This window comes from Brachyhypopomus gauderio, chromosome 11 (genome assembly GCF_052324685.1).
Source record: "Brachyhypopomus gauderio isolate BG-103 chromosome 11, BGAUD_0.2, whole genome shotgun sequence".
In the NCBI taxonomy this organism is placed as follows: domain Eukaryota; kingdom Metazoa; phylum Chordata; class Actinopteri; order Gymnotiformes; family Hypopomidae; genus Brachyhypopomus; species Brachyhypopomus gauderio.
The window spans coordinates 22,393,094-22,415,395 of record NC_135221.1 but is presented as its reverse complement, the minus strand read 5'-3'; the positions used below and the strand labels follow the sequence as shown (position 1 = coordinate 22,415,395).

General features: G+C 42.1%; 1 protein-coding gene across 2 annotated transcripts in view; it reads right to left on the bottom strand.

Moving 5' to 3' along the window:
• Window positions 1-22,302, bottom strand: part of trim105 (tripartite motif containing 105) — a 41,569-nt gene that overhangs the window by 5,485 nt on the left and 13,782 nt on the right. The window contains exons 3-4 of one of the 2 annotated variants that reach the window (XM_077022738.1): window positions 11,497-11,592; window positions 11,244-11,423 (exon numbers count right to left, since the gene is read on the bottom strand). In XM_077022738.1, coding sequence (XP_076878853.1) covers window positions 11,244-11,423; window positions 11,497-11,592 — 276 coding nt within the window. The remainder of the gene's footprint in view (window positions 1-11,243; window positions 11,424-11,496; window positions 11,593-22,302) is intronic. The other variant, XM_077022739.1, reaches the window with a different exon arrangement.

Genomic DNA, 22,302 nt, shown 5'->3' with positions numbered 1-22,302 from the left:
TGGTTCCCAAACTTTTTCTGCCGTGCCCCCCTTTAGTAGATGAGAATATTTTTGCGCCCCCCCCCCCCCAAGGGATGCACCGATTCACGTTTTTCACTTCCGATACCCATTCATATCTATCTGAGGCTTGGTATCGGCCGATACTGATCCGATACCGATCTGATAAAACAGTGCTGAATCGACTTAAAACATTTTTTTTTTAAACACAGACATACTGAATTACAAGTTTATTGAAAACTCTGCACCAGTATAGCACACTTAAACACACATAAAAACATGTAAAAACAGCACAACTTGCATTTGTTCAGTCAGGGCAATTATGAATATAACATTGAATGTTAAATACCAAAGAACCTGAAACAGACAAAAACAATAGGTTCACATCTTTGGTCAAACATGAAAAAAATAAACTGCAAGAAACCTTTGAAATGGTTCAAGAATTCTAAATATCATTTAAAATAAATAAGGAGATGAAATAAGAGAAACAGCAATACCTATGCGGCTAGTTTGCTAGCGTTGACATCACGCAGAGCACAAAGCATGTAACGGCCAGAAATATGTGTACTGTCTCTTTAAGGGAGCGAGTTGAGCGCGCGTATGGAATATTGTTGTTATTTAGCTTTCTGCCGTAGAAAACCACTGCTCTTTATTTTATCTTTATTTTATTTCTGTAAGTAACGCATTCAATGAGCTTTGGACAACTCACCAGTTCATGTATGAACAGTCAAGTAATGATGGAGCCCAGGTTTATTTTGGTCAACCAGCACATAAACGGACTAAGTGGAATAGCACCAGCGTGAGTACGAGTGAGTGATTCACCTCTTCTCTGCTTCGTGTTTCACTCGCCTGTTAACTGTCCAAGTTTTCTGTCCGTGTCGGAGTGTAACTCCGAAAAGCGTTACAAGCATAGAATTAGACTGAATAGATCTGTTTTAATGGATCGGTCACATTGTCACTGATACCAGATATAGAATTTTTTAAGATATTAATATCGGAATCGGTGCATCCCTAATATTGACACATGTGCACGTTTTACTTTCAAGCTCCGCGCCCCCCCTGCAATAGCTCCGCGCCCCACCTAGGGGGCGCGCCCCCCACTTTGGGAACCACTGAGTTAACGTATGTGTAGCAGCTTTACGTGAATGTCACCTTCTCACAGGTCCACTGCTAAATTGCCAGTCATGTTGAGTGTGAGTGAAGTTTTTGTTTAATCAGCGCTTAATGTCATGCACAGAACATTTCAGGATGCATGGCTTGAAATGGCATTCGGTCTTTTGAATTTGCATTGAATTAACATGGTTTTTTGACAACGTATAACAGTAGGTAAATGGTGCCAGGTGCAGTCCTTGAATTTGAGGAAGTTGGTCCTGGAAAGTCATTGAAAGGTCCTTGAATTTGATGTTAACCAAGGTGTGGGAACCCTGCCCTCCCTTCGAGCGTGTGTTAACGTGGCTGGGTTTGTGTGTGTTCACTTGTGTTGTTAGCCTAATGTGTTTCACGCAGTGCTTGTTAGACTATGTGTATATAGTGTGTGTGTTTGTACTGTCCTGTGCTCGTCTTTGTTAGAGTCTCACGCCATTGTGTTGTTGTGTTAAATGTGCGCTATCTGTGCAGCTCACTTAAATAAACGCGAGTGTGTTGCCCCCTGAAACCGCCTCGTCATTTGGACATCACCTCGCCATGACAGTATGTCTCAGACATGCTAGTGTAACAGATGTAAAAAAAAAAAAAAAAAAAATTCAAATCCTTTGTTTTTGGATTTGTTATTTCAAATTCAATTTCATGGGAAATACTCTTTATTAGGGTTCACACACGTAGTGTGGGAACCCTATTGTAATTGTTAGGAATTTTCTTTCTTCTTATTATTCTTTTTCCCATTTTTATTCTTTTTCCCATTTTTTGACCTAAAACATATTGTGCAGCCTAGCCCGTAATGCCTAGAAACCCCAAACTTGGCAAAAAGGTTCAGTTAACTCCAAGGACCTGGGGCCTCATGTACAAAGACTTGCGTGGATTTCTTACTAAAAATTGGCGTACGTACAAATCCAGAAAATGGATCCGGAATCCACGCACATTTCTTTTGTACATCCCAATCAACGTGGAATTGAGCGCACACGGTGAAACGCCCCCCTATAAATATGCAAATTCATTTAAATTTGCCCTGCACCGAAGAAGTTTGCTCTCTGATCTATCACAAACCATGTCTAAACGGGGAAAAAAGAGGAACTTCACCGAATGTGAAAGTAGAGACGCTCCTGAATGAGGTAGAGGTGCGGAAAAAATTTTTGTTTGGCACGTTGTGGCATTACGGCAAAGCGCAAAAGGTCTGAGTGGGATAGCGTGTGTGAAGCTTTAAATGTTGTGGGGTCAGAATAATGCACACTGGTAGAATAATATAATGCATCTAAAAATATCAGTGATACACTCACTAGCATCAGCGACTCAATAAAATAATTGGTTAAAATTTGCGCTGCGCATTAATTTGTCCTGGCTCTGGGTTCGCTGGGTGCTCCACCACCTCTAACAATGGCACGGCATACCTGTGCGCAACATTGTGCAGGACCCCACATGCCCCCTTACAATACGACACACCTTCTCTGGCCGATACATGAAGATCCCCCGGTCCTGTCCAGCCAGCGCCACCGGCTTTCCAGCTGCCCAATCGCCCTTTCCACGACTGACCGGGTGCGAGAATGGAGAGAATTGTGTCTCTGCTCCCGGTCAGTCTGTGGATTACAAAGGGTCATCAGCCACGTCTTGAGCACGTATCTGCTGTTTCCTAAGTAATTTAACAATTACCCATGTTTAAAATGAATTATTCTAAGCTGGAAATGTCAAATGCTTTTATTTAAATGTTAAAATTTTGTTGCTTACCAAGAAGGCACACGCACTCTGCTAGCTTGTAATCTTATCCCAACCATGCAGTTTGTAAGGATGTACTAATCCAGTGGTTCCCAAAGTGGGTGGGGCGCAGAGCTATTGCAGGGGGGGCGTGGAGCTTGGAAGTAAAGCCTGGTTTATACTTTCGCGAGCTTCACTGCAGTGTTCTCCGAAAAGATAGGTGGCAGTGGAGAATAAAAAACCTCTGCAAAAATAAATAAATAAATAAATATACACACACACACACACTATATATATATATATATATATATATATATATATATATATATATATATATAGATAGAAATATACATCTACGAATGGTGGAGGTGTTTATACTAGCCACGTCACATTCTTTGTAGTTTTGTCCAAAACGATATGTGGTAGTATAAAAAAACACCCCTCAAAAACAGGGGAAGAAACATTTACCTGACGAATTTTAATGTTGCTTTGTGTTTCAGGTTTTGAAAAGTGCTGGAATTTAGGCTAAAGTACTTGAAAATGCTTGAAATTGTAACTACTTCGTTTCACAACAAATATCTGTCTGACTGAACAGTTCTCTTGTATTACGTTAAAAAATAAGAGCCTCTTGTAATTCCAGGACGAAACACGAGAGAATGTGATGACGTTAAGATTGGGCATTTTGAAACTAAATAACCATTAAATAATGTGATTAAAAAGCGAATTATTTCAAATCATTTCGAGTATATGTATAAATATTTAACTTAATTAAGTTTAACGTGCTGGGAAATATTGAAATGGACCTTTAAAGTGACATACAAGTGCTTGAATTCCACATTATAAAGGTGTATGAACCCTGCAAACATTACTTTGTTCATTGCGCTGAGGAGCGGCGCGCGAAGTTACAAAAAATCGAGAGGTGCGCGACCTCGCGAATCGACGCATTGCGCATGTGCGGAGCCACCGCGATTACGTCATTTTCGCCGCGCGGACCCTCGCGACGCGTCAAGTTTAAACCAGGCTTAAAACATGTGCACATGTGTCAATAGGGGGGGCGCAAAAATATTCTTATCTACTAAAAGGGGGGCACGGCAGAAAAAGTCTGGGAACCACTGTACTAATCATTGGGTTGATCCAGGCCAACGTGCCACTACATTAGTAAGGCACATTTTTACATCACAGTTTATTTGCACATTTATGGAATTAAAGTGCTTTCTATTCACATAAGCAAATTCCTCTTCAGATGGTGCCTTTATAGAAATGTGTGTGCAGTCGATCTCTCCGATTACTTAGGGTTGCATTATCACTGCAAATTGCGCTTTAATTTTGCCTGGTCAACCGCTTCATATGGGAACTTTATATAACTAGCTGACATGCAGATGATCCCATCCAAAACAGCTGGCATGGCACGGCTCAAAGATGACTGGGACATCCCCAACCGGTCTGCCAGTTCGCTTTGAAATGAGCCAGTCGCCAGGAAGCCGTGCGTTGTCGCTGGCAATGCGCAACTCCTCGCGTTTCTCTCTCCAAAACTGGACCCAACTCAACACAAGAGGACAGTTCTTGGATAGGAGTAAATTTGTCTGATTAATTTTCTGTTTAATTTTCTGATTCATTTACTTTATTTTACCCAATAAGGGCTTACTACAATGTGTGCGTGAAGGATATCTTAATAGTTGTAATTTCAATGCATCACCTAAATGTCGCTAATTGACGAAAACACATTAGAAACATGTGTACGCCTGAGGTGAAGGTGTCGTGGGTGTACGCACTTTCTCACGTTCAAATCACATTTCGTACATCTGACCGTTTGCATGAAACATAGCGCACGCAATGTTTTTGTGCGTACGCACCGTTTGTACATTAGGCCCCAGATTCCCATACAGGGACCCAAATTGGCCTGATGGTGGCGCTATAGCAGACCATGTTGACTTTTGGTCCATATCTCCCACACCATAGGTTCTAGAACCAAAATTCCAGTTCCTATCCATTCCTTGACTAAATTTGCACGTATAGACACATGCAGGCCTTCCTATATTGTTCACATATAAGCAGCCCTAGCCAGATGTGCTATGTCTCCCTTTCTGACACATGCAGATGTCATCACACACTATCTGTAGAGCACACACTAACCCAAACAGCTTCTTTTCACTTTTAGGTCTAAAGGACCTTTTGGGCTTCCTTTTGCTTATTGAGGCCAAAATGCCTATTTGTGTGTGAACCCGCCAATATATATATACACTGCTCAAAAAAATAAAGGGAACAGAACACTTAAACAACACAATATAACTCCAAGTCAACCACACTTCTGTGAAACCAACCTGTTCAGTTAGGAAGCAACACTGATTGTGAATCAATTTCACCTGCTGTTGTGCAAATGGAATAGACAACAGGTAGAAATGAGAGGCAAATAGCAAGACCCCCCCTATAAAAGAGTGGTTCTGCAGGTGGGGACCACAGACCACAGTACCTATGCTTTTTGGCTGATGTTTTGGTCACTTTTGAATGTTGGTGGTCCTTTCACACTCGTGGTAGCATGAGACGGACTCTACAACCCACACAAGTGGCTCAGGTAGTGCAGCTCATCCAGGATGGCACATCAATGCGAGCTGTGGCAAGAAGGTTTGCTGTGTCTGTCAGCGTAGTTTCCAGAGGCTGGAGGCGCTACCTGGAGACAGGCCAGTACACCAGGAGACGTGGAGTAGGCCGTAGGAGGGCAACAACCCAGCAGCAGGATCGCTACCTCCGCCTTTGTGCAAGAAGGAACAGGAGAAGCACTGCCAGAGCCCTGCAAAATGACCTCCAGCAGGCCACAAATGTGCATGTGTCTGCACAAACGGTTAGAAACCGACTCCATGAGGATGGTATGAGGGCCCGACGTCCACAGATGGGGGTTGTGCTCACAGCCCATCACCGTACCATGCAGGACGCTTGGCATTTGCCAGAGAACACCAGGATTGGCAAATTCGCCACTGGCGCCTTGTGCTCTTCACAGAAGAAAGCAGGTTCACACTGAGCACATGTGACAGACATGACAGAGTCTGGAGACGCCGTGGAGAGCGATCTGCTGCCTGCAACATCCTTCAGCATGACCGGTTTGGCAGTGGGTCAGTAATGGTGTGGGGTGGCATTTCTTTGGAGGGCCGCACAGCCCTCCATGTGCTCACCAGAGGTAGCCTGACTGCCATTAGGTACCGAGATGAGATCCTCAGACCCCTTGTGAGACCATATGCTGGTGCGGTTGGCCATGGGTTCCTCCTAATGCAGGACAATGCTAGACCTCATGTGGCTGGAGTGTGTCAGAAGAGAGTACAGGCAGGGTGGTGTGGATGGCATAAAGTATCTGGGGTGATCTGTGATAGAAGGGTGTCTGCTAGAATGAAAGGAAGGATCTATAGGACAGTAGTGAGACCTGCTATGTTGTATGGACTGGAGACAGTGGCACTGACAAAGAGACAGGTGAGGGAGATGGAGGTGTCTGAGATGAAGATGTTGAGATTCTCATTTGGAGTGACAAGGAAGGATCAGAAATGAATTTATTAGAGGATCAGCACATGTAGCATGTTTTGGAGATAAAGTTAGAGAAGCGAGATTGAGATGGTTTGGACATGTACAGAGGAAGGAGGAGAGGTATATTGGTAGGAGGGTCTTGAGGATGGAACTTCCAGGCAAGAGGAGGAGAGGTAGACCTAAGAGGAGGTTTATGTATGCAGTGGTAGAAGATATGAGAGTGGCTGGTGTGTCAGTGGAGGACACTCAGGACAGGGCCAGATGGAGGAGTTTGATCCGCTGTGGCGACCCCTAAACGGGAATTGCCAAAAGAAGAAGAAATACTATGTACAGAAAAATAAAAAGGCCATATGACAGGCATGTCAAACTCAGTTTGGCTGTGGGGCCGGATCCAGACTTTCTGTTCTCAGGTGGGCCGGATCAGTAAAAGAATGTCAACTCCAAATATTTAGCTTTGTTTTTCAGTACTATGCTTTATCGTTCAGCCTACATTTTTAGCCTACCCTACATATTATAATCATGGATGTAAAGGGATCTTTTCTAAGCACAACACATTTATTCACAAACAATGAAAAAAAAAGATTTGCAAAGAATGCAGTTTTACACCTGAAGCAACTCACCACATTAACAAACTCAAGTGGGAGCTATGAAAAAAATATATATTCGCCTTAATTGTAATACTGCTTTGAAATAAATAAAAAAAGAAATACAAAATAAAAGTTATAGCAGTGCATGGGTAGTCAAACTACTAGGCTGGGCCTACTGAAGCTGAGAACATACTGCACAATATTAATTATCTTTAATATGAAACCAGATGAATCTTATTTTTAATTATCTGTATTCATGAGTGCAAACAAATTTCGTGTCATCACACTTTTTCTCTCTCTCACTGCATTCCTGCAGTCTACTTGCTGCTGCTGGCTCCTGTAACTTGGCATCTTTTTGCCCTCACAAGTGCATCGATATTAGGTGTCAAATTTTGAGTAGCAGCACATTTAACAATGTCATTCAAGTGTTTATTTGTTAACCTTGAGCGCTGCTTTGTTTTATTATTGTTCATTACGGAGAACACCTTTTCACAAAGATAAGTAGTCCCAAACATGGATAGAACTTTTGCAGGCATGGCTGTTAATTTGGGGTAACCTGGGACGAGATATTGAAAAAACGTATTCAATTCCACGGACCCAAATTTATCCTTCGTAGCGGAATCGCATCCTGTGACTGAAGCCTTAACTCGTGTCAGTGCTGCATGCTGTCATTTACTGCCCTCTAGCGACCGGAGAGAGCATTTGATTTGTATTCATTTTTTAGAAATCACAACTTTTGATAGAAATGAGCTAGAAACTCGCTTCTTTTTTTTGACATACTCAGAAATTTATGCCGGGCCGTATTAAATCATCCAACGGGCCGGGTCCGTCCCGCGGGCTGTATGTTTCACATGCCTGCCATATGAAATAGTCATGCTACAGTTATAAAGTGCTAAAATGGTGAAGGCATGGCAGCACGCTTGCACGCAAACGCGGACTCACGTATCGTATTAGCATAGCTTAGCTATAGCCTAATACATTACATTAAACACTACAATTCTAAATCAGTGTAATACATTTACCGACATCTAATTATTTTATCTCGTTTCTGTTTTTTCCCTCTGTTTTGTCTCCCCTGTTTTTCATGGCTACCGCTGAGGAATGGGCTTTCGTCAGGCTCGGCTCGGAGCTGGAGAAGTTGGGTCGGCAGATTCAGCGTCTCCTGGAGAAGCAAGCTGAGCTCACCCAGGAGAAGACCAGGCTCGAGGCCGCCCGCGACACTGCCTACTCGGCCGTCTCCACTCCCTCGTCACGGCGGCTCAGCGCGACCGCCATCTTGACCCGGGCACCAGGCTGGGAGCGCCAGTGAGGACGCGGAAGGCAGCCGGCGTCGTCAACCCTACCTCTGCCGGATTTCTCCTCTGCTAACCTGTTCGAAGTGCTCAGCTCCGGGTCCTCCACCTCACCCTCACCCCCGCGTCCGACACCACCCTCACCAGCGCCGAATAAGGGCAGTATCCTTGTTATTGGCTACTCGATAACAAGACACCTAAAAATCAAGGCACAAAGAGAAACCCCACTGTGTCCTGTTTTCCAGGTGCTCATGTCCTGGACGTGGCCAGGCGGCTTCCCTCGGCGCTGAAGCAGCGAGACGACTTCGGCTCCGTTGTCCTTCACGTGGGGACTGTCGACACCTTCGCCCGGTGTAGTGAGATCCTCAAGGAGCACTACCGCTCGCTTCTGGACACCGCAAGAAAGAAGACGTCGGCCAGACTCGTTGTCTCCAGGCCGCTTCCAACGTTCCGGTGAGGCTGCGAGTTATTTAGTCGTCTTTTCTGTCTCCACAGCTGGCTCCGGCACACATCAACATGAAGTGAGCAGCAATATTAAGCTAAGTCTAGGAGTTCTAAACATTAGATCGCTTGCATCAAAAGCTGTGATAGTAAACGAAATAATCTCAGATAACAGATTAAATGCACTCTGTTTAACAGAGACATGGACTGGAGTAGACGAATACGTAAGTTTTAATGAAGCAGCTCCTCCTGGATACAGTTATGTACATCAGCCCCGTATCACAGGGCGTGGAGGTGGTGTAGCCACAATATATGACACAGATATAGGGTTTACTGTAAAACCAACCACCTCTATTAACTCATTCGAGGCTTTGATAGGTGAAATAGGCAATCATCTCATAGGCAATAAAATAAAGCTTAAACTAGTGACCATCTATCGACCACCGGGTCCTTACTCAGAATTTCTTCAGGAATTTGCTGAGTTTCTTTCGGAATTAGTCTTAACCATTGAAAGATTTGTAATTGTGGGTGATTTCAACATTCATTATGAAAATAAATCAGACCCACTGAAAACCGCGTTCGATTCCATCCTAGACTCAGTAGGTATAGCCCAAAATGTGACAGGACCTACTCACCGCTGTAAACACACCTTAGACTTAATACTTACTTACGAGTTACATATAGAACATTTGGCAATAATCCCCAAAATGACGCCATTTCAGATCATTCTCTACTGATATATGAAATAGCTTTATATGATGTACATCAGATGCGCCATATAAAAACCACACGCACTATCACATCCGACACTGCAGCAACATTTATAAACTTACTGCCAGAGCTACCGAACACTATGCCACTGCAGCCCAATGAATTAGAACAGGCAACACAACAGTTTTATTCCACATTCAGCAATACCTTAGACCAGGGGTAATCAATTAAATCTTTCCGCGGCCCATTTTTGGCAGATAGCTCAGACCTTAGGTCCGGTCGCGGTGGCGAACGAAAGTTGTTGAGCGGGGGGCGAAACTAACACTCAAATGGGTGGTGAACGTAACACTCGTCTGAAAATAAATTCTCCGGTTTAAAATATAGTCTCCCGTTAAAATTTTTTTGGCATTTGGGTCCGTATCCAGTTAATCAGGAATGTGATTGGGTCCGGACAGGACGGCGTTCGGGTCCGGATCCGGACCGCGGTCCGCCATTTGGTGATACCTGCCTTAGACAGTGTAGCTCCAGTTAAAACAAAATTAATTAGGGAGAAAAAGCTTGCACCATGGTATGACGACCACACTCGTCTTCTAAAACAGGCAGCAGATTTGTGTATTTGCGAGCAGCAGAGATCCACCTTCCAAGAAGTGTTTAGAATCGCATGGAAAGACGCCGTAGTCAAATATAAACATGGCCTAATAAAAGCTAGAGCTTCATATTATTCGACACTAATAGAAAACTACAAAAATAACCCTAGATTTCTCTTCGCGACCGTATCAAAACTAACAAGAAATATCAACGACACTAGTTCTGATACAGCACTTACACACACTAGTGATGAATTTTTAAACTTTTTTAGTAAAAAAGTAGATAATATCCGACTACAGCAGGAGTGGCCAACCTGCGGCTCGCGAGTCGCATGCGGCTCTTTGCCTGGTTTCATGCGGCTCCCCAGCCGGTCCGCGTGCTAACGGTCTGTGTCGTGGCCCGGTTACCTCATCAGCTATTCGGGACTCAGACACGGTCTCAATGTTTAAAACTCGACTAAAGACTTATGTTTACTTTGGCCTTTGAATAATCGATTACATATTTACCACATCACATATCTTTCTTCTCCGATGTTCACCTGGGGAGTAACACTGCAGTCGGAGCCTACAATACCAGTATCATCGCTCCGACACAGAATGAAAACTTGGCGTTCATCACAAGACATTTACATTCACAATATCAACACCCAGAACTTTCATTCTAGTTACCTTATACTTAGTCTGATTGTGTGATTTGTGTGTGACTTGTGTATTCGTCTGTATAATTTGATTTTGTGTAATTTGTGTGTTAATGGGCCGCCCAATGGAGGATGGGTTCCCTTTTGAGTCTTGGTCCTCCCAAGGTTTCTTCCTATTCCCCCCCATCTTAGGGAGTTTTTCCTTGCCACTGTCGCCTTTGGCTTGCTCATTTGGAATTTGGACCCATACGATTGTTAAAACTCGTAAATCCTGTAAAGCTGCTTTGTGACAACATGTGTTGTGAAAAGCGCTATACAAATAAATTGGATTTGATTTGAAATGTGAGTAGAAGAAGCAGCATGGATTGCAGTGGTACATTGAATATAAAGTGAGTGTCACATCTAGCAATGTACAATGTAGTAAAAAAAGATGTCATTTGGAATTGGTAAAATCCATACACATGGTGGTTACAGCTGACTAATCTCCAATTGTTATGAACCAGCTCTCATTCTTTTTGCCCCATGACCTTGTCATACATGCACAATGTGCTTCACCCTCCCTGCACCACTTTCCTTTTCCTCTCATGAACCTCCATCAAAAACCTTCCCTTTGCTGTTAATAAGAAGAGCACTCACATGGTCCTCCAGCTTCCGAGCAGCAGTCTGCAGGACTTCCAGGTGCCGCTTTAGGCGCTGCTTGAGCTCCTCCTGATCCCTTTGTAGTCGCTCAAGTAAAGCCAACTCCTCCATCTGCAGGAAGTGATGCAGTGCTTGGAAATCACTGCGAATGTGATCCTGGAGTTCAGCTCCCAGTTTCTATGAAAAGGACACTAGGTTAAGCAGAGTAACCAAAGGTGGTGGGATGTTTCTCATTTTAAATGAGGCATACTTTTATTTGGTCCATCTGTTCCTCTTCTTTGCTGATCATACTGATGATTTCTTCTTTCTGTGCATTCTGGAGGTCCAGGCAGTCTTTGAGCTGCTTCTGGAAAAATGACATTAATAACCATTGACATACAGTTCTGTGATTACTCTACAGTGTTTCTGCTTTCATCTGAGAATATCAAATCACACACACACACACACACACACACACACACACTTACTGGCCACTTTATTAGGTACACCTGTCCAACTGCTCATTAATGCAAATGTCGAATCAGCTAATCACAGGGCAGAAACTCAATGCATTTAGGCATGTAGACATGGCCAAGACGATCTGCTGCAGTTCAAACCAAGCATGAGAATGGGAAGAAAGCTGATTTAAGACCCTTTGAATGTGGCATGGTTGTTGATGCCAGACAGGCTGATCTGAGTATTTCAGAAACTGCTGATCTACTGAAATTTTACAGAGGGTTTACAGAGAATGGTCAGAAAAAGAGAAAATATTAATTGAGCAGCAGTTCTGTGGGCACAAATGCCTTGTTGATGCCAGAGGTCAGAGGGGAATGGCCAGACTGATTCGAGCTGATAGAATGGCAACAGTAACTCAAATAACCAGTCATTACAACTGAGGCATGCAGAAGAGCATCTCTGAACGCACAACACGTCATACCTTGAGGTGAATGGGCTACAGCAGCAGAAGATCACACCGGGTGCCACTCCTTTCAGCTAAGAACAGGAAACTGAGACTACAATTTGCACAGATTTTTTGTAGAAGATTGGAAAAATGTTGCCTGGTCTAACAAGTATTGATTTCTGCTGCGACATTCGGATGGTTGGAATGTAGGATTAAGGCAGTTCTGAACGCATAAGAGGGTCCAACCCGATACTAGCAAGGTGTACCTAATAAAGTGGCTGGTGAATGTAGTATTTTAGTTATAGTTATAGTTCTAATTCCAGGCTGCGTAGTCAAAGTCCCTTCAATGTAGGGATGCTCCGATCCGATATTAATATCTGTATCGGTCCCGAAATTGGAAAAAATTCTAGATCGGGTATCGGTGACAATGTGACCGATCCATAAAGACAAATCTATTCAGTCTAATTCTATGCTTGTAATGCTCTTCAGAGTTAGTTCAACCTTAAATATCCACTACCACCCGGATAGAAGTGAACTTGGGCAGTTAACACTAGAAGCGCCAAGCACCGGTTTAACCATCTTACTAGACGTAACTTACTTACTGTGACGTCTTATTAGAAGCGCCGCATCTGTTCGACCTACTTATACCTAAAAGCGCAGAGCACCGGTCACTTGACCGCAGCAGCACAAAAAAAATAATATCTTTGCACTGGGTCCATTTTGAGAACCCTCTTTTCATGACTTTTACCAGAATTGTCCTTTTAATAAACTAGTATTTTTACATTGTTAAAAGAAACCCTGCATGGGCTGGTTTAAAATTGATTTTGCTCGTATCTCTGTAATATTGCCGTCGTCGCCTACACTTCAAGACTGTGATTCTCTTTTCTGCCAGCGAGTGTCGCAAAGATTCGTATGTAATTTAATATTTAGTATAACTAAATAAAGATCAATAGTTTTCAAAACAATTTATCACAAAGTTCAAACTGATTACGTGTAAAGAAAAAATGGAATTTGTCCGTAAAGAGAGAGGGGGGCACCCATTGTTGGCCTGTAACTGTGTTCTACAACCTCCTAAACCTGGCTGCAATACATAAACAAGTATTGTTCAAACAGTGCATGAACTGCATATTTTTTGGGGGGAAAAAAATCCATCAAATCATAATAATAAACCTCACGCGCGCGTGCTATCTGTTTTGAGGCCAAAATTTGATCCTCTCACTGGCGCTCATCAGCACTGGATGGATGACGGCGGTGTCATTTCATTGACTTGCGGGTTATCCCCCCTTCTAATTTTCGGACATTACGTAGAAAAGCTACCTCCCTCCTGCCTTAAGTCCAGTTTGTTTTGGTCAGTTTATGTTGTCAACTTGTTTGGTCGTGCTGAAGACATTAATGCTCCGATTCAATCGACATAAACATCATACAGGCGGTCCCCGGGTTACGAGGTTCCTGAGTTACGATTTTTCGTGGTTACTACACATCTCCCATTTACTGTATAAAGCCTTGTTTGGACTCAAGTGGTTCTGCTTCGTAAACGGAACTTGGTCTTTGGTGTGCGGGGCGGAAGGATACACGGTTACGTGGCTCGGGACCGAGGAGGATGGCATCAGGATAGGTGTTAGGATAGAATAACTGTGTACAGTACATTATTTTGTGTATAGTATGTACGCATGTTTCAGCTTACACCGAAAATCGGGTTACAACGCGAGTGTAGGAACGGATCGACACTGTCGTGTTGTTCAAAATAAACAGTCTTTAGTGTTGTTTTATGCTTATTTTATTAACACAAGTGCACGTAATTTCTGACTGCCATTATCATTCATCTTGTCCTCGCGGTAACTCCAAACATCAACTATACTACATATTTCTCCCTTGTATAGAACAAAAGTCTATCTGTAACTTACAAACATACTTTCTTATACATCTCAACACATCATATTGTTCCAAAAACCTCCAATCAAACAAGACATTATTATTATTATTATTATTATTTGATGTCTCTCTATATCTGATGGGCTTTCTAATAACATGGCCCTTCCTGGTAGTAATGACCTCAGAAACAGCTGGTTGTTTAAGGTGGGCTCTCTCCTACTGGAGCAGTCTCAGCAATAGGCGTATCCTCTGTGTCATTGTTAGTTTGAGTGTGGTGTGCCAAAGGATGTTCAAAAATGTCAAAGTCCATTACCACAGGTGTATGTCGAAGACATTTGACATTTCGGATTACTTTTGATCCATCCTCTGTGATGACCAGTTCAAAAGAGTTGTCTGCTGTGTTTCTCAGTAGTACATAGCGAATGTCTTTGTACATGGGATCCAACTTTCCATTCACCATACTGGCAATGTAGACCACGTCACCAACTTTAAAGTTGTGTTCCTTTGCACTGTTGGTCTGGTCAGCATACTGTTTCATTTTAGTTTTATATTTATCATGATGGATTCTGACATCTGCTTCTCTTTCCTGTTCTTTTGGATTTTCTCTTTTCTTCTCCAGGATCGGACACTTCGTGCGGATGTCTCGTCCAATCATGAGCATCGCCGGTGTTTCTCCTGATGCTCTGTGTGATGTAGAGCGATATGCCATTAGGATCTTTAGAAGTTCCTCTTGCCATGTTTTTCCTTCACACTTGGTTGCTCTGAAGGCTTTCTTCAAGTATCTGTGAAATCTCTCAATTTTTCCGTTGCTCTTTGGGTAATATTGTGATGCTCTGATGTGCTTAACCTTATACTGCACCTATGGGCCCCCTTTAACGTTTGACAGCACAATGGCTGCATTTTTGAGCAAATGGTACTAGTACACTTCAACACTAGTTATCTCAGGTTGTACATATACAGGGTTCGTACGTTCATGAAAAACCTGGAAAAGTTATGGAATTTTAAAATAGCAATTTCCAGGCCTGGATAAGTTTTGGAAAAAATAAAAATACTCAAATGTTTTGGAAAAGTCATGGAAATTTGCTTGACACAATAAATGTATGTCGTTCCGATAACCGGAAGAAAAAATAAATATATATAATATAGCCATTTTTTTTCATTGTGCGGACCACTAACGTAACTTCACACGTTAGTTCACTGCCTTAGCGTCAGACTCCAAGCGGAGCTGTAGATTGTGCTTTGATGTAAATCACGTAATGCTGGTAAATGCCGATTCAACAATGGCTGCTTCAGTTGGACAAATACAAGCTGTGGCTTGAGAAAGACAAGGACACGGGGCGTGAAAAATGTGCACTGTGTGGTTAACCAATCCGTTAACGATGGGGTTACAGACTGAAAAGTCAGACGTAAAGCAGTTTTCATCGTTAAGCGCGAACCTAGATTTAGATACACTTTAATCGTAAATACAGTAGCCTATAGAAAAAAACTAACAATGTTCTCGTGCGTACAACGTGAGAAAGAGCGATCGCGTTACCGAGATGGGCTGCAGTGGAGGCTGTGCTGCCTCAGCTTATCGTACACTACACTCCACAACACTACACAACACACCACTCCACTACACTCAACAGTGCTGCCACTGCACCTCCGCGCACCGCGCGAAATTAAGAAAAGTCGGTCGTAACTCCGGTCCGTCGTTAACCAGACCCGTCGGTAAGTGGGGACTCACCGGCTTTTAGCCCGGATATGGCTTATAGCTACAACATTTCCCATTAAAAAAACTTTGTAGATGCGGCTTATATTGATATTGAAAATACGGTAAATGTTTATTTTTTCAGTTAAACCACGTGGCTTTTCATTAATTTATGATATACTGTGGAATTTTGGCCTGGATTTTTTCTTATTTTTCATGTCTACACATGTGTTTAGAGAATGTATAGTCATTGAAATTTGTCTGAAAGTCTTGAAAAGTCATGGAAAAGTAATGGAAATTAATTGTCAAAAAAGTGTATGAACCCTGCATATAGGAAAATGATCATTCAGGGCTCAAACTGAAGAAGACAGTTGGGCGAACATATTGATTCATCTACAAGCTTATATTTCTATAATTGTGGTTTTGAGAAACGAACTTGAGCTTGAACTTGACCAGTATGTATATTCACAGTTATTCAAATCCAAAAATAAAAAATGCAATATTATTCACTAGGGTCTTTTCTGACAACAAAGAAAAATGGAGCAATTCCATACAAGTATTGAAAAGTTATTCAACTTTGTTCCAAGGTATGTCAGGTGCACCACACCCATGTCCAAATATGCCACACCCAGTACACACCCTTAGCCAACTAAGCTAACATGCTAACAAATTCCTTACACGAAACTGAGGAGAGACTACAAACAACAACTTTGCACATATTACAGAAAGACCAGAAAATTCAAACGAAGAAATTTTGTTATATTATGAACGTTATGATATTTATGTCCAATATAGTCCGACAGGCTAAGCTAAGCTAACGTCGCCAACTACGCTAGTATCCGACACAATACAGAGTACTCCAGCACTTAAATGCTCCAATACTGTTTATAATCTAATGTTTAGTATTAGATTATATATTTTGTACGAATTCTTCTATGTAAAATTGTTCATTTTTACTCACGAGTCCTTCGTATCACGTCATAGCGGTTGTTCAGCCTTACTTCCGGGTTTGGCGCGGTACCCCAAAACCAGAGGTGTCAATTCCAGGTTCAGAAAGTAAAAGTCCTCACCAGGATTTTGCTCAAGCTTGCTAGATTTTCTAATTAGTGCACTCCAGGTAAAATTAATGGAATCAACACAATCCAGGAAGTCTGAGCAAAATCCTGGTGAGGACTTTTACTTTCTGAACATGGAATTGACACCTCTGCCCAAAACTGGACATATATTCCATAAAAAGTCATCCTTTTCTTTTCTGTGATGTTCAAAAGTATCCACAATCGAAATAAAAACGAACAAAATTATACACGACTGCTTCAGTTTTCCCGAACAGTGTGTTCTGGGGAGCTTAGCTTAGGTTAGCTTAGGCTAGTAGGCTAGCAGGATTTGAATGGAACTGACGAGTAATTTTCCGAAGGGTAGTTTTTTAAAAATCATTCACCAATCATGGCAAACAAGGGCTGGTTAGTTTAAGCTTGAAGTAAACTATTATTTAGATCAGCTTTCAATCACTTCTAAAGCACCAGATTGTCTCAGTAGGGCTGATTGGATGACCCCCCCCTTCATATATATATATATATATATATATATATATATATATATATATATATATATATATATATATATATATATATATATTAGGGGTGGGCATAGATTAATTTTTTTAATCTAGATTAATCTATGTTAAAATGGCTCATATGCGTGCTACCCAAGTAATGACTAAAAGTCAGTCTTTGAGATAAGGTTTCTTAATACAGAGGGTGCATTAAACCAGGGGCTCATCTCCTGTTTCCAAAATACATCAATGACTGCTTGAGAAAGCTGTTCTATTTTGATACTTGAAGAAAAAAACATGCTCAATAAAATGTAGGCTACTCGTGTTCAACGGTTTATTCTAGGCATGGCACGGTTTTTGTGAACGAACCGAACCGTACGGTTCGCTTGTCACGGCGCGGGGCGTGTGTAAACCGTACAGGATCCACCGTAACACCCAATGGGAGTTACGAAGCTGCATATTGCAAACGCGCCCAATATATGAGAGTCACACAAGCGAATTTCTCTCCGAAAAGCTAAGAGAGGTGGTGGAGGAGTGGAAATTGGAGAGGGACAACGGCACCATCCCTGTCACGACTGACAATGCCAAGAACATAGTGAATGCAGTAGGTTTGACGGAGGGACTTGGGCCACAGATATCCTGCTTTGCTCACACAGTCAACCTGGCAGCCAAAAGCGCCATCTCTACAGTCCAAATCTCACGACTGCTGGCGAAGGTCAGAAAGGTGGTCACTTTTTTCCATCGAAGCACAACAGCCGCCTTCATCTTAAAAACAAAGCAGGACATGCTGACACTGCCAGACCACAAGTTAATTCACGACGTGCCAACGCGCTGGAACTCCACATACGATATGTTAGAGCGCTATGTGGAGCAACAGGCGGCCCTCTATTCCGCGGTGACGGACAAAGATATGAAAAAAAAAGCCAAGGACTTTTCCCTGTTAACCGACAGTGAAACAAAGCTGACAGAGGGCCTCATTGATGTTCTTAAACCTTTGAAGAATGTGACTACCCTGATGAGCACAGAAACATCTCCCTCTGTCTCAATGATTATGCCACTGCAGAGGATGGTACTGAAAGCAATGGCACCAAGTGCAGACGACAGTTCCACCATCAAAGATGCCAAGGCTCTTCAAAGCAGATACAGTGACCATAGTATTCAGGATTATCTGCACAGAGCCACAGCACTGGATCCCAGGTTCAAGTCCTTGCCTTATCTGGATGAAGCCTGCGTTCAGAAAATCTGGGATGATCTCACATTGGAAATTGTAAACCTCGAAGAGCAGGTAAGCTATTTTGATTTTATGATGTATATTATCTAAAATAGGCCTAAATGTTATTTATCAATTCTAAACTGCATTTAAAGGTTTTTTTTTGCATTTGTAACAAAGAGGCAGTTTAGCATTAGCGTTTTTTTATATTAGTTTATTGATTTTCTACTGTTGTGTTGACTATTTCGTTTTTATCTTTTGAAATTCGTCAGATTATATTTTTGTTATTATTTTGGGGTTAGTTTAGTTGGTGATTTTGCCAATTTCATATTTTTTTTCTGTTATAATTAAATTCGCATTAGCCGTTCCTCTGGGCTCTGCTCTGTATTTTAGCTCCCTCTTCTATCGGTGGATCGCTCATAGCGTTGGTATGCCTGAACGTCTCGGGCCGGGTCGGGCTGGCATTTTTGCGCCCGATCAAAGCTCTAAACTGTGTCACTGTCATTAACATTTCCTAAATGTCTATTTTCTGATTCTTGTCAGGCTCAACAACACTGTGAAGCTCAGGCAGCCAGTTCATCCTCAGCAGCGGAATCTGAGCCGTCAGAGACCTCTCCTCCCCCCAAGAAATCTGCCATGGCAACAGTTTTTGCTGATTTTTTTACAACAGAGGCAAAAAGTACAAAGCCTTTGCCAGAAACCATTCGTGAAGAGGTCACCTCATACAAGGAAACAAGCTGCATTTCTGTGGATGAAGATCCCCTCGCATGGTGGAAAACCAACGCACATAAGTATCCCCATGTAGCAAAGTTGGCACAACGTGACCTGGCTGTCCCAGGTACATCTGTGCCAAGTGAGCGTGTTTTTTCCACAGCAGGGGACATTGTCACTGCAAGTAGGTCTCGCCTCTTGCCAGAAAATGTTGACAAACTGATTTTCATGCAGAAGAATATGAGAATTAAGTGAAAGGGGGAGGGCAGTGCAGTGCAGTGCAGGGTTTTATTGCAATATTTACACTGATGGTGTCTGTGTGTTTTTGTTCTAAGTTGTTTTAATATAACAATGGCGCTTTAAGTTTAGGTTTAAAAAAATCCAGCCATATGTTTCAAAGCACTGCACTTTAATTTCAAGTGGAAAAAAATACATCCTTACTCTCAGGGATTAGAAGAGTTGTTGATTTTGTTTTCTGTTGAGCTGGTTGGATGGTGGGCTCATATTATGTTTCAATTTCTATTCTGTGATACTGAAAAAGGTTCCTGTAGATGGATGTTACCAGATGGCAGCACACATTCCTGACACTTTTTTTGAGTAATAAATGTAAAACATGTTGAAATCATCCATGTCTTCCCTCTTGTTCTATCAAAATACTATCTTTCTGAGATTGTTAAAACAGCATGCTTTGAGTAAATTGAAACTCAAGTTTGTGCATTATTATTATTATTATGTATTATTATGTAATGCTTTGCTAAAGGCAGCACTGTGTAATGTCATAGAAGTGTAGTGCTATGGTAGTAAAATCTTTTCAGCGACTATTCCACTGGTGTAACGGCGTGTATTATGGGGCTAAGATAAAAAAAAAAGGAAAAAAAACAAGAACCGTACAAAACCGTAGACCTCAAACTGTGATACACACCGAACCGTGAATTTTGTGATCCGTGCCACCCCTAGTTTATTCAGTTAAACATGAATTTGTAAGCCTACATACTGTACATTAAAATAGGTTGATAACATGTTTATTCAGCTAAACATGATATTTGAAATGTAAGCCAACATTGAGTATATTTAACCTCACGGACGTAATTTGGGGGGGACTTTTTCAAAAGCCGGTTTTGGTCCTCTGCAGTTTTAATGGTTAAAAAGAAGTATTTAAATAGTGACAAATCTAGCGCTAGGACCATGCAGAAAACGACCGCTCCGAGCTCCGCTCCGGTAACACTTCTAAAAATGAATTTTCCATGAAGCAAACCTGGCGACTTCGTGTCTACATCCATGTAAACACACGTACGATTTGTAATTCACAGGTTTGAAAACTCTCTCGCCCCTACTGTGCAATTTGGTTAGGAATACATCCGAGCTAAACTATCAAGTTGAAAGTCATCATAGTTTGCTTACCCATTTTGACCCAGTTCCCAACCCAACTATAAGAAGAGATTAACGGCGATAATTTTTATATCGCCCGATAAGAGTATCAAATTAACGAACGCCGTTAACGCCATTAACGTCCCATCACTAATATATATATCTAGGGGTATAATGGTCTGCAAAAATCACGGTTCGGTACGTACCTTGGTTTTGGGGTCACAGTTCGGTACGTTTACGGTATAGTGTGGGAACAAAATGCAAAACCATTTTCTTCCACAGCTTGTTGTTTATTTAACCAAAAATTGTCAGTATACAAACGGAAACAGAAAATTTTCAAAGTGCTGCTGGGTAACCATTAAGTTAAATGAAATATTCTCATTTCTCTGGAATGACTGAAATGGCTGGATTGTGACTGAAATGTGGATGACTGGGTACTTCATACCGTGGTTCAATCACCTTTAGCATATGCTTAAAACCAGCATTCTCAACAACTGAATGTCTAAGATCCGATGCTATAAAAGCGCTGATGGATGCTGTTATGGCTTTAGCCCGATCTGAATTGCGATTGAAAGGACGCTTAAACGCAGATGTCAGTGGCGTTTGCGCAGTGGGGGTTTTCTTTCTTGTCGCGGTAATCTTAACACTTGGGTGGTGCCGTCTCTGGTGAGTTAACATATTTGAAGTGTTGCCCGAAACATAGCCGACCTCAGCAAAACAATGAGGATATACCGCTTTCGTTTTAGCCACTTGTCTTTTTCCGTTGCAGTTTTTTACAGGAAAACCGAAGTGTTCCCAAACGGGAGATTTTAACGCAAGGGGAGGATTCTCTAGCTCTGGTTGGTCGGTAGCAGCAGCCATAATGTCCAAATTAAACTACTAAACTATACTATATAGTCTACACCTTTCACTGATACAACAGAAGCGTGTACCTCGCAAAAGTGTTTTGATTTTTGAAGCGTGGTTAGGAAAGGCTCGACTGATTGGTTTGTCATGCGAGGTCACCCTCACATGGTCACAAGAGCACGAATCACGAAATAGTTTCTTTATAAAGAGCCTCCCTTTACTACTCCAATCACGTATGGCAGGCACATACGCAGGGTAGAACAGGCGCTGCGAGTCTACTGTTCTAGGTCTGTGATGGCTGCATATAAACTGACTGTATTCGTTCGGTACAGCACTGTACCGTACCGAAGGGCTGTTAGGTACGGTTCGGTACGAATACATTATACCATTAAAGGCCTAATATATATATACTAGGGATGTATATCTTCACCACTAAGCTAGATTCGATACACATCTCGATACACTGCCACCGATGCGATATAACTGCGATACTCTGAAACCCCTTGTCAATACGATGTGATACAAATCACTCCTGTTCACGATATGATGCGATTCAAAAATGATTGGTAACGATATGACTTATTATATGAGGATTCGGTTTGATAAGTGATCATTCGATACAGTTAGTTGAGGTTTGAGGATGTATTGGCCTAACCCATCAGTTTTCTTAACTCAATAGCACAATTCTACTTTACTCTCTATTAACATAGTGAATATTATGATCTGCAACACTACTGTCTGCTAGACTTACGAGGGGGTAGCGGCCGCAGAGATGTCCACACTGTGCCGTCTTTTCAAGTATGTCGCCAGGTTTGTTGTGCTACTAACGTATTTGATAGCTCCACGGCATTGTTTGCAGATTGCGTGCGTCTTGTCAAGTTGACCACATTGCTTAAAAAACCCGAAATTTTGCCACACGTTTGATTT